This window comes from Carassius gibelio, chromosome B23 (genome assembly GCF_023724105.1).
Source record: "Carassius gibelio isolate Cgi1373 ecotype wild population from Czech Republic chromosome B23, carGib1.2-hapl.c, whole genome shotgun sequence".
NCBI lineage: Eukaryota > Metazoa > Chordata > Actinopteri > Cypriniformes > Cyprinidae > Carassius > Carassius gibelio.
Genome location: NC_068418.1, coordinates 16,514,743 through 16,528,219, shown reverse-complemented (window position 1 = coordinate 16,528,219; position 13,477 = coordinate 16,514,743). Strand labels below are relative to the sequence as shown.

General features: G+C 40.2%; 1 protein-coding gene across 2 annotated transcripts in view; it reads left to right on the top strand.

Annotated features, from left to right (window-relative positions):
- The window catches only part of spen (spen family transcriptional repressor), a 31,658-nt gene extending 20,615 nt beyond the window's left edge, over window positions 1–11,043 (top strand). For both annotated transcript variants that reach the window (XM_052594840.1, XM_052594839.1), the window contains exons 10-15: window positions 65–165; window positions 249–7,869; window positions 7,985–8,326; window positions 8,423–8,617; window positions 8,714–8,872; window positions 9,077–11,043. In XM_052594840.1, the coding sequence (XP_052450800.1) occupies window positions 65–165; window positions 249–7,869; window positions 7,985–8,326; window positions 8,423–8,617; window positions 8,714–8,872; window positions 9,077–9,208 (8,550 nt within the window). In that variant the 3' untranslated portion in view covers window positions 9,209–11,043. The remainder of the gene's footprint in view (window positions 1–64; window positions 166–248; window positions 7,870–7,984; window positions 8,327–8,422; window positions 8,618–8,713; window positions 8,873–9,076) is intronic.
- Window positions 11,044–13,477: the final 2,434 nt, after the last annotated feature.

Genomic DNA, 13,477 nt, shown 5'->3' with positions numbered 1-13,477 from the left:
GACGTGTCCCACTGACAAACCAACTGTTTGTTTGTCTAACACTGTTAATTAAATTTGTTTGTAGGTTGACTTTGCCAACCAGGAAAGCCAGATGGCTTTTTACCGTTCAATGCAGGCATCTGGACAAGACATAAGAGAATTCTATGAAATCATAAATGAACGAAGGTGAGATGTTGTATGCTAACACCTCATTTATTTTGTAGAATCATCCTTTTTTTATTATTATTAATTTTGTTTGTTTTTTACAGAGAGGAGCGCCGGCCACCATATCACGAGTTCACAGCTGAACGGGCATACTATGAGAATGTGCGAACCCCAGGTTCCTACACAGAGGATCCACGTCGAAAATATCCTGCCAGAAGTCGAGAGTTGTATTCAGAATGGGATTCTTATCAGGGAGATTATTATGACCCACGATACTATGATGACCCCCATGAATACAGGGATTATAGAGACCCATATGAGCAGGATATTCGTAAGTACAGTTACTTACAAAGAGAGCGTGAAAGGGAAAGAGAGCGATTTGAAACGGATCGTGAACGAGACCACAGTCGACGAACAATTGAACACAATCAAACCCCATCCCATCCACGTCGTCCTGCTAGTCCTGCTGTCTCCCCATCCCTTTCTGAATGTCCTCCCAGTGACTCTGAACATCTTGTTTACAGCCGCTCATCTGAGCGAAGTGGCAGCTGCAGCTCACTTTCTCCACCAAGATTTGAAAAGCCGGATAAAATTTGTTTGGAGAGGCACAATAGGAGTGATAAATCAGAGAAAGACCAATCAATTTTTGAGGAAGAGCGTGGAAATGGAGGAGAAAAAGATCGACGTGCTGGACGTAAGGAGAAAGGAGACAAGGACAGGACTGAAAAGCAAAAGGTGAGAAAATGTAAACTTGTATCACCTACTATTCCATCATCAGAGCCAGACATTGAACTTGACAGGGATACCAGCCCAGAGGATATCTTAATTATGGGAGGTAAATCCAGCAAATCATTGATCAAAGACTACCCTGGAAAAGGAAAACTTGATCTGCCACCTTGTGTTGTCCAGCTGACAAGAGTAAAGGAGAAGGAAGTGAAGTTAATAGACTGTATCCTCAGTGAGAAACAAAAAACAAAGGTTGGGAGTGACCCTGTTCGGTCCCCAAACACTCCGCCCTCTGCTGATCACAAGAGTATTCCATTCCGCATAGAAACTCAGGCTCAAGATTTTTTTAAGCATGGAAAACATCTCAAGGAGAAAGGCTTGGCTAGTAAAGTTGAGGTTGTTGATAAAGAGGGCAATGTGAAAAACAAAAAATGCTTAAAAACTGATTTTGCATTTGACACCAGCTCTTCTGTAGATGCCGACTGCTTGGCTGCACGGAAGAGGCGCTTTGATGAAACTTCTGGAAAGGCTGACAATTTAAGGAAAAGAAGTGAGGAGGAGGATGAAGTGCGGTTACGGAGAATTATTGATGAATCATTGAAAGACATTTATTATGATAAAAAGATGCAAAGAAAAGAAGCATATAAGAGAGAAAAAATTAAGCTAGAGAGGATGGTTACTGTTAATACTACAAAAGAAGAGCTAGACACTGTAATGTCAGTAGGCCTCAGTCTAGACCTTCAGGCTCCACTTGGGGAACCAACCGAGGAGGCAACAGATCCCTTAGATAGCCTTGATCAAAAGACAGGTACTGTTGGGGCTCAAAGTCAACCAAGTCTTGCAGTCTCTGATGATGGAAGTGTAGATATGGAATTTTCAAGAGATCAAGAACAGCAGCACTTAGCTAGCTACCATGTACTCTCCCCAATGCTAGAAAGAGATTCTGAAAGTAAAGAAAGTTTCATCTCAGACATTGATCACTCACAGAGTTGCAGAAAACAAATGGAGCATATCCGTCACCTACAGCAGCAATTGCCAAAGTATGATAAATCAAATAAAACCGAAAGCACACCCAGCACTGATGCAGAGGACTCTGAGCATCAAAGTCATGTGCATGAGAAAGGAAAACAAGATTTAACTAACGATTCACCACCCAGCAAGCGAAAGAAGTTGGGACCATTTGAATTTGATTTTGGCACTAAACGACAAAAAGATTATAAGAGGTTCAGACCGATAAATGATGAACCTGAAAGGAGACTTGCTTCACTTCCAGGGACACCCCTTGCTGAGGATGCATCACAGTTGCTGGAAAAAGAACCAGATTCACCTGTGGCAATAAATAAAAATTGTTTCCATTTTGATGTATCAAAATACAATATTGGCAATGCAGTGCGCCAAGGGCTTTCATCGCATGCAGAGATTTTGAAAGTGAAAACTTCAGTCACAGAAGACGAGTTCTGTTGGGAAAGCAAAATTAGGCAGGGCACATTGAGAGAAGAAATTAGCTTCCCCACAAGCATTGTTAAATGGGAAAGTATCCAAAAACGTCCTGAATGTGAATTAGAACCCGGGGAGGTTCAGTCAGACTCTGATGAAGAAAGCAGACACCTTTCACTAAAGCCAAACGCTTTCAAAAGAGAGCATGAAAAGAGGCTTTCAGATGTGAAGTTTTCTGAGTCACTTGAAAAGAATAAGTTCTATGAATTTGCATTGGATAAGACCATAACACCAGACACCAAAGCTTTGCTTGAGCGTGCTAAGTCACTGTCTTCATCTAGGGAAGAAAATTGGTCTTTTCTTGGTCATACCTCAAAATTCAAAAGCTTTCAGAATAGCACAGACAAAGAGAAGTCTGAACCCACTCTAAGACCTATTCCTTCTTGGTACATGAAAAAAAAGAAAATTCGCTCTGGTTCTGATGGAAAGCTTGATGATAAAATGAAGGATGCCAAACCTGATGTACAAGAACGACGAGAGCTCTTTGCTTCACGCTTCCTTCATAGCTCTATCTTTGAACAGGACTCAAGACGACTTCAGCACCTTGAGCGGAAAAATAATGACCCTGATGTTAGAGTTGGAAGAGATAGTATTACAAGTGATTCCCAAGGGGAACAAGTTGGAGTAGGAGGATCAGACCTCTCTCAAGAACCAAGAGTACTTTTTCATAACCGTTTCTTAGAACTTCAGCAAAGAGATAAGAGCCAACAACTGCCAGTTTCAGAAAGCTTTAGTCTTACTGAGGAGGAGGAGGAAAAGACATTGGATGAAGAGTTTGGGCCTTCCCCCAATGTATCAGAAATTTCCCAAGAGTTAACAGTTATTCATAATACAGCTACAACATCACCAATGTCTCTGTCTAAAGTATCAGAAACTTCTGTGCCGCATGACAAGCTAGTTTTGCTCTCTACATTAACCAGCAAAGATGGTCCAGAAATAGTGAATGACCAGTCTGAAGATGCTCCAGTAGATTCTTTGCAATCAATTAGCCTAAAGGAGGAGAACACAGCTGTTACAGTGAGTGCTATGCCCACTGAACCCATGATAAAGAAAGATGCAACTGTCAAAGAACTTAATAAAAAGCTGAGCGAGTCCATAAGAGCTGTAAACCGAACTGTTGGGCAGGATATTGATGTCAAACCTCCTACTCCTGGTGCATCTCTAAGCAATATTGAGCCAGAATGTGATCCTTTTCAGGCATCTTCTGTAACCTTTTCAAAGCCCAGTCAACCTCAAGAAATTGCAGAACTTCCAGAAGCAAAAACAGAACCTGTTAATGTTTCTCTTCACAAGGTTGCACTGGATGTGGAGCTGCCAGAAACAGAACCTCGGGTTGAACAGGTACAGCCACCACGTAAACAACTCAAAAGTAAAAAGGTAAAAACTCTCACACCAACACCAATCCCTCAGATTGCTAATGAGAAACCAGCTATGCGAAAGAGTGAACGCATTGATAAAGAAAAGCTGAAAAGATCCTCATCTCCCAGAGGAGACACTACAACACTCATTGCTGACCCCAAAAATTCGGCAAAGTCTCCAGTTCATGCAACAGATTCAGAGCAGGGCCTTGAATCAAACACAAGCCATGGCAAAACACGGCAGCGACGGAATGTACGATCGGTCTATGCAACACCCCATGAGGATGAGGCTTCTCAACAACCAGGAAAAGAAATTACAGAACCTCCTCGTTCAACCCGTAAACGCTGTAGCGATAAGGAGGCTGCAACACAACATATGGTAACCACACCTGGCAAGAGAGGTCGTCCACCCAAGACTCGCAAAAGAGCTGATGATATGTCTCCAGTTCATGGAGATCAGACAAAAAATTCTGAGAGTGAAGATATTGAAAATAAGGAGTCAACAAGTAGTGGAGGAGTATCTAAAACAGCAGAGACTTGGCACTCTCCACGATCCCAAAAGGGGCAGTCTTCACCAATAAGAGCAGGGCAAATTAGAAAAACATTGAAATTGGACAAAATTTCAGGTAGCCCAGAACCCATTCAGTCAGAAACAGCAGTGCTTGATGTGTCACCTGCCCTAGATCACCAGAATGAATCCAAAGATCAAACTTCAATGCAAGTTGGACAGTTGTCACAAGATACTAAACAACATAACATATCTAAAAGAGAAAAGGGACTTGCACATCCTTCTGAAGAAAAATCAACAGATAACAATATAGAAATCACTTCTGTAGAAAAAACAGAGGCATTAGATCAGAAATTCAAGGCATCAAGGTCAACACAGAACACCAAATTGATGTCTGATGATAATTCTGTGAATGTTGTTAATATCACTGTGGATAGATTTAAGGATGCCCTACATTCAGGTGATGAAAAAGCTGTACGTTTGGAAGAGTCTTTGAAAACCAAAACCACACCGATAGTAAAAGAAGAGTTAAAAATCCCAATTTACCACAAAGAGGAAGATGTTCACAGTCCTGAGGAAAAGGAGGAGACTCTTTTAGAAATGGAGCCTCCTACTGATCCTGTGGCTGCCTTGCTTGCCCGTCAAATGGAACTGGAAAGGGCGGTGGAAAATATTTCAAGTCTTATAGATGAACAGCATTCAACACCAAACAAAGAGCCTCGTGCTGAACCAACTACCCTAACATCACCAGTTATAGTACAACCTACAGTTGATGCAGAAGTAGAAAAGCCTGCCAATCCAGCAAGTGAAACTGAACTAGCTGCTGCAATTGATTCCATTACTTCTGAGGATATATCAGGTGATGCAGATGGATTCTCTGCTCCAACAACATACACAGGTCTCCTTCCCACACCAGGGGAAGTTTTGCCAGTGTCAAGTGAGGCTATTGGACCTGAGACAGACTTGACTGTAAAGAATATTGTAGAATCTGAACAAGGTAGTGTTCTGATTCCAGATTATAAAATGTCTCAAACAAGTAACACTGATACTTCACTCACAGAGTCTCCATTATCAGAGGCAGCCAAAAAAGGAGGAAGAGCACAACCAAAAACACCAAAGAAATCCAGAGGACGGAAGGTTTCTTTGAACAGAAAATTAGATCTCGCTGATGATGCAGAGCTGGAACCTAAATCCATCATTGTCAAACTTCCAGAATCTATCCCAGAAGAGATTCAAACTGCCAACCCTAAGGCCGCAACATCAGCAGCTGCAGCAGCTGTAGTTACTGTTGCTGCTGCATGTAAACATGAAGCTACAGCTACAGTGACTTGTGACACACCAAAAGAGGCAGAACAGCCTGCTGTTGACCAGCCTGAACCTCAAGAATCTGCCTTCCACTCTGGGAATAAAAGTCCTTCTTATTTAAGGACAAAATGGACATATTCTGAACCAGTAGCACCTGCACTTACTTCACCTACAACTTGCCTGAATTCACCTGCATTATCCAAGACTCCTCTCATGACCCCTGAGTGGAACACTAGAACAGAGCAGAAAGGAATTCCACCAAAACCACAAGTTAGTGTGGCACTGTCTACAGCAGGAGTTGGGGGACCCCCACCAAATCCCCCCATGCCTCCTGACACAAAGGCCTCTGATATTGACCCAAGCTCCAGTACACTGCGAAAGATTCTAATGGAACCGAAGTATGTGTCTGCTACAAATAGCAATGCAGTCCCAAGTATGCAGTTCACTACCACATTAGCAGATCCACGGATGTCTGATTATAAAACTTCTCAACCCGAAGACAGACCAAGCCCTGTAACTCAACTTGTACCCCCTACAGCACCAACCCAGCCACCTACTCTGCAACAATGTGAGTCACCACAATTCCTAAAGGAGAAACTGGCTATAACTTCCAGCGCTACTTCAGTCATTAGTCGGATCCCTATGCCCTTTGATTTGGAGGACACTCCTCACATCTCGTTAAGCAACCGTAGCCCTGGTATGTCCTTACCCAAGCAGAAGTATCGTACAGGCTTGAATGAAAATAGCAGGTATCATGAGCTTAACCCCTCTGATGATGGCGGAAGTGTTGGGCGCCCTGTTGTTGAAGGCACACATTGTAACACAGGGTTAAGTACTGGTTTGAGGGTCAATACATCTGAAGGTGTGGTAGTTTTGAGTTATTCTGGACAAAAGACAGAGGGACCACAGCGAATCATTGCTAAAATAAGTCAAATCCCACCAGCTAGTGCCATGGATATAGAGTTTCAGCAGTCTGTAACAAAATCGCAGATAAAACAAGAACCACCATCTCACTCCTCTACCCCAAAAGGATCACATACATCTACATGTTATGGACATACAGGGGTACTATTAGCTGGCCAAAAATTCAGTGCTCAGCCTGTTATTTCTTCAATTAATCAGGAAAGTCCTAGCTCTGAAAAATCTGAACCATCCTACTACACTGTTCAACAAGGAGGTTCTGTGAAAACCTTCCACCAATCCACAAGCCATTCTCAGTTTCTGAGGTATGGTCAGTCAATTACACAGCAGCAGAATATTAAGAAAAATGGAGCAACTGAAACTGTTTCGATGAAAGCTGAGATCAAACCATCACAGACCTTCAATGTTAAACCAGTTTTAAGCCCACACCACCCATCTTTGGCAGGCAATCACATCTTAAGTCCAAATGCTGCACATGAAAGAGTGTTCTCACAACCCAGGCAAGATTCACATTCTCCGAGGGCATCAGGCCATTCCACATCACCCTTAACAAAAGTTTGTCCTCCTACCAGCTCTGTTGTTTTGGGACCAGCTGGTCCTATATCTCAGTATGTGTCAAATATACACCATGTTGAGCAGTCGGTGATCATGACCCCTCATAGTGTCACCCATTCTGTACCTATGGGTCATTTTTCCCAAGGAGATGTTAGAGCCAGTACTCCATCATTATCTGGAATAGGTTGTGGAATCCATTCAGAAAATCTGTTATCACCTCGATCTGCACCTCCACAGCGCTCCACAACTCCTCAGCCTGCAGTGATCAGAGATGTTGTACTGAAGTCACATGCAGGTTCATCTGTTGATGGTCAAGTTGTTGGGCCAAGCAATGATGATCTACAGAGTCTCCCTCAAGGACTTCGTAGAGCTTCTGCACCACAGTTACAACTGAAAAGCATAGTAATGCAGCCCGAAATCAAAAATCTTCATCACAGAGCATTGTGTCTAGGTCAGTACGCCAGAGATGTGCGTCTACTTGTGCACCAGCGTTTGACTGACCATCCAGGTGTTGTTGAAAGTCGCCAAACTCGAACACCAGAGGCAATGCAGTCAACTTCACACGTATCATCTGCTTCTTCTAAAGTCTCCCCTGGGGTAAAGAACCCTTCACAGACTGTGAGGGATGCACCAAAAGCAATGGAGCTTAAGATGTCCTCTCACTCTGACAATAGGATAATAGGACACCCACCTGGCTCTGTGATGGTATCTTCTCAAGGAGTTCAGTTGATTCATCCTGGAAATGCAAACTCCATGTCTGAATACTACAGAGAAATGCGTGGCTTCCATCCTCAGTATCCAAGTCATTCAGTAATTGGAATTAACTTGGCTAATCGTGGAGTAGCTGCATCACAGGTGAGAGTTGTTGTGCTCTACAATCATAATTTAACAGTCATTAGCCAAGAAAGTTTTTTTTTTTTTTTTATGTGTGTGTGTCTTGTCTTGTTTTAAGATGTACATTCTTCATCAGGTCTCCCAAGTTGATCAAAGTCAGAGACACAAGGCTACCTCTGTCTCCTCCATTGAGTCCGTGGGAAGTTTTGGCGAATCAAAACTTGACGGTTCTCACATTCGACACCAATGCTCCGTAGATTTGTCTCACATATCACGGGTTCAGGGTGAGACTGGCTCCCCCTCTTACACTTCTCCAGTGACTATAACACCCAAATTGGAGTTGCCCATCACCATGCAGAAGGGACCTCAAGGACCTAACCAGACGCCACCACCATCCTCAGCCATTTCTCAGATGCGATCAGACTTTAAACCTGACCACACAGGACTTCAGTCCATTGATATGGTGCAGTTGTTAACGGTTTGTTAACTTTTTTTTTAAATTATTACTTCTGTTTGTTTTTAAATTCCATCAGAAATTCAATAGAAAACATTGTTTTTGTCTTCCTTTAAGCAGAAATACCCAATTATTTGGCAAGGTCACCTGGCACTTAAGAATGACACTGCAGCAGTACAGCTTCACTTTGTGTCTGGTAACAGTGTTCTGGCTCACTGTTCACTGCCGCCACCAGAAGGAGGTGCCTTTCTTCGCATTGCCCAGAGAATGCGCTTGGAGGCCTCACAACTTGAGGGAGTTGCAAGACGTATGACTGTAAGCATATCCATATCTATTAAAACTAAGCTAAACAAAATCAACTGAAATGTCAGGACTGTAATGGGGATTTAAAGGAAAAACTTCTTTTCCTAGGCTGAAAATGAATACTGCCTTCTGTTGGCATTGCCTTGTGGACTGGACCAAGAGGATGTCCACAACCAGACCCATGCTCTTAAAACTGGTTTCATCACTTACCTGCAAGCAAAACAAGCTGCTGGAATTATCAATGTCCCAAACCCAGGCTCAAATGAGGTTAGTCCTCTCAAGAATGAAAATTACAGTGACTGTTATAATCATGTGCAGTAGTTTTTCTGGAAAAAATAGCTTGGCAAGATGCTGATGCCTAACCAATAATTAAACATTACATGCTTCCATATATGAAAAAATAATAATAATAATTAGCCATCTGCTGACCTAAAAGAACATTCCTCTAACAAATAATTTTCTTCTTTGTAGCCAGCCTACGTTGTCCAGATTTTCCCTCCTTGCGAGTTTTCTGAAAGCCACTTGACTCATCTTGCTCCAGACCTTCTCAATAGCATCTCCAGTATCTCTCCCCATCTCATGATTGTTATAGCTTCTGTATAAGAGGGAGATGGAAATCCTAGCTTCCCACACCAACATGCCAACCCCAGCCTTTGGGACTTAACAGTTTTTTTTTTTTTTTTTTTGTACTCTGGAAGGCACCTCAATGTTAGTCAAGTTCACTCCTTTTTGGCCATGTATTCACTCTTTTTGTTTGTTTGTTCTTTCACCAGCCTTTTAATCCATTGACTCATTCCCGTATGCGTTTAACTGTTTAACTGTGTATCACCGTATAGTACACAGAGGTAAAATGGAGCTATTTACAATGATCAATTCTCTGATCTTTTTTTCTTTTCCTTTTTCTTCTTTTGGAGATTTCTATCTATGGATTTTAAAACACTGAAGATCTTTGGGATTATTACATGTGGTTAAGAAACTTTGTATTGATTTAAGATTTCTTTTCTGAAGAATAATCAGACCAACCATTGCACTATGTTATGAAAATCAAAAAAAAACAAAACAAGATTGTACAAATTTGGTTATTGAAATTGTAATTTTACTTTATTACTTGGACATGCTTCATTCACCAGCCATTTTTGTGGTAGACTAAAAATGTTGTCTAGTCAAAGTAATTCAATTGAATTCCTTTGACACATTTTATAAAAACAAAGAATAATAAATAATAATGTAATATAAAGCAGCTACTTTTCAATCATAAGTAAACAAGTTACTTCCATGTTATTTGTATAAGTGGCTCTCAATATAGTCCTTGTTATCTCCCAAAGGGACAAAATGTGGGAGAATTGTGAGTTGAACAGTTTACACTTGATGCCTCAATTGGGGATTGTATGAATACTTTTTTTTGCTTTCCTCTTAATACTTGCAAAATGAATCGGGTGAAGGCCTGGTTGTAAATATGATGTATATTTAATGTCTTTCGAAACAGTTGACAAGCATAACAAGATTGACAGCTTCTTGCAGTCAACCGTCAAAGTGAACTGTCAGTTACCACTTGAGTATCATTTCAGATTTTTGTTCTGTTGACGTTTTTGAAATCAATCCTGTGCCATAATTTTTAAATGGAGAAAACTAAATGAATTGAGGTTCAAGTTTTATTTTGATACTTGACTTTGTATTTGTCACTTGATCTTTAAGGCCTGCTTTTACATTGCCTTGTTTTATGTTTTTTGTCCCCTACCTCTATTTCTACCATTGTTTTTTGTTTTTTCATGTCAGTGACTATTGTGGGGTATCTTTACTGTTGATACTGCCCTTAGGACCTCCGAACTAAGTGTTAAATTCTGTTTTCCACTGTTTCTTTCTTTTTATTTTTTTTATTTTTATTTTTTTTTAAACATACCTCTGAATGTCCAACAAGAACAGTGCAATGCAAGTGGTAAATATACCTTGTAAAGGGAGAAGAAAAAAAAATCTGTCAGGAGACATGATAGAGGCTGGCTTTTTTGGTCTCTTTTCTTGATTGATGTCTCCTTGAGCCAAGCTGTAAATAATCATTTTTCATTTTGTGTTGCTTCTTTTTCTCTGTCTTTGTTTTGTCAGGGTCATTATTTTGTTTTGTAAGACAAAACAAAAGTATGTAAAGAAAACCGATGCAGAAAGTAAACCATGAGTCTTAGTTTTGCAGTTTCATTGGGTTACTACAAACTCTCTCATGGTAATTTTGAAGGCACTTACATTTTTGGTATACAAATGTAAAATATCAGAATACCAAAAGAAAGTAAATGGATACAGATATGCTGATCTTAAAATTTTGTCTGGTTTATCTAATTTCGTCATTTTGAGTGTATTTTGCAGTTCCTCTATGAGGACATTTGAAGATGTAAAATAAATTTTGTTTGCTAACACCTTTGCAGATCATTAAATGGTCATTCACTCTCTGCCTGTTGCTGTTTTTTGTTGTTCTTTGGCTTTTCTCTGATTTCCATTCACTATCATAAACTATCATATATAGTTTATATCATATTGCTCACTGGTGTTGGTTAACATATTTGATCATTTTAAGAGTGTCTTTGAAATTAGAAACGCATGAAATCAAGTTTAACGTTTAGTTGGAGATCAGTGTCCTACGGTGTTATTGTCCGTAACAGACACTCGGTGGCAGTATTGTGATACTGATTACATCTGTATTTTCATCTAATGGTTTATTCTGGGTTTTGGCTTAAAATTCATTACAGCCTTTTGTGCTGTTATACAGTGAACCTAAAAAAGACAAGCAATATATCTAGTGTTTTTCTTGAGGTCAAGCACATCCCTAAATGAATGCTAATTCTTTTCAATCTTGAGAACTGTATTGCTGTAAAAAGAGACATAGTAATACCAAGAAGCCAGAAAATTCTGTCTTCATTTGCTCACTTGTTTTTTGGTACATACAATAGATGTCAATGGAAACCTAAATGGTTTGGAGCAACATGATTGTGTGTATAATATATGACAGAATTTTCATTTTTGAGTGAAAAGGACATTACTTTTATAGATGCAATTATGTAAATGTTTTGCTAGTTTCCAAAAAGTTAGCAAGGTTTAGTAAGCAAGATGAATATAAAAGTTTAAGAATAAATTTTTGTGTATTTGTACACTATGTAGGTGTGTGTGTGATAGAGAGTGGGAATGAGGAATTTTGTGTTCTGACCAGTCCTTGGTTTGATTTGCCTGATCCTGTACAAAATCATATTCACAAACCCGCATGATGTTCCACAGGGAATTCCTGGAATTCCCAGGGGCAGTGTTTGTGGTCATGCTGGCATGACCCGTGAAGATCAGGAAATATGTGAACGCTGTGAGCTGGAAGACACATCATAGGGAAAACAGTCTTCATTTATCTAATGATCCAAATGTATTCCATCCCCATCCATCAGTGCACATTATGCAGGAATACTATCTTGCTTCAAACCTGTGGTTTTTATGTGAGGTTTAATCAGAGAATATATACATATTTTGAAATGTACTTAAATGAAAGATCCCATATTCTTTGAGCTTGAGATTGAGCTGCGTGTAAATCTAGTAAACTTTGCACTACCTATAAATCTGAAAGACAAAATGAAGGGCAAGTTGCAGACAGGTTATGCCAAAGCCCTCAAAGACCTATCGCTCTCCTCATCTTTCTTTTCATCCCGGTGGGAACAGGGGTGTGTTCATGGAAAAAAAGGAGGTGAAGTATATAAGATTTACATTGCCATGACAGACCAAGACCAGGAATGTTAATTGACACCCACTCCCGGCAAAGCAGTGATGCATTTGCAGGAAGTATGAATCTGGAGGGCCCAAAATAATGAAAGGAAAGTAGAAGAAGCATCTATAGTGTTCACGTCCAGTTAGAAACCAGGCCGACGGCAAAGTTAACAGTAGGAAGTTTGGTATGTAGTAAAACCCACAGTTGGAGGACATTGCAACAAGAACAGGCATGCAAATATCTAATTCATTCAAATTGCTGGGAGGGTTTTTGACTGCTTTATTGAGGCCATATGTCGGCGCCGAGTACATGTGATATGATACTTAGATACTTAGATGGTATTTTTATAAACACATCAGATCATTTTAGAAAGATCTGTTTTGTATTTTCTCTCTAAGCCTTTACTCATGATAATTAGAGTACAAAAATATGAGAAGTATTCGCTTAGGACCACTATAGTTTTCCAGTTATACATAAATGCTTTTTATTATTTTGTACTTATGGTGCATGCTGGGATATTTGTGTGTATGCAGGTGCAGGAATGAATTGCAAAAACGTCTCTTCCCGACACGTGTTTGTACTGTCCTTCATCTTTCCAGCTCTCTGTAATTCTATGGGCATGAACCACACTGACTGGGCTCCAAAAGACCAAATTAGAAAGAGAAGGAAAATGTTAAGAATGCTGAAAATACCGGGGTTGGCTTTTCTTTTTCTGATAAGTGTCCACTTTCCACCAGTCATTTGGGCACGCTAAACATCCTTGCAATTTAAATGATCTCACAAGCTGCTGAGCTGATACATTCCTTATCAGAAATAGATTTATATGTGCACTGTTCACTCCTTTTGTTTCTTTGACAAAATCCTAAACCTAGCAATCATCTTCAAATGAGACAACAGGGTGGGAGTTGATGCAGATTGTAGAGGAATGTAACTTTGCTCAAAAACCTGGAGACATACTCTTGTTGTGGTGAAAAGTTACTCGTTTTGAAGCACTGCAACACTTATTTTATATTATTTTATAACAAAAACACAGTAGCAGTCATCATGACATTAACTTGGTTGTCCATGATATGATCCACTGTGTCACTTCCATTTTATATGCACCAGCTGCAGTTGTTAAAAGTATTAAAAAAATACTAGTT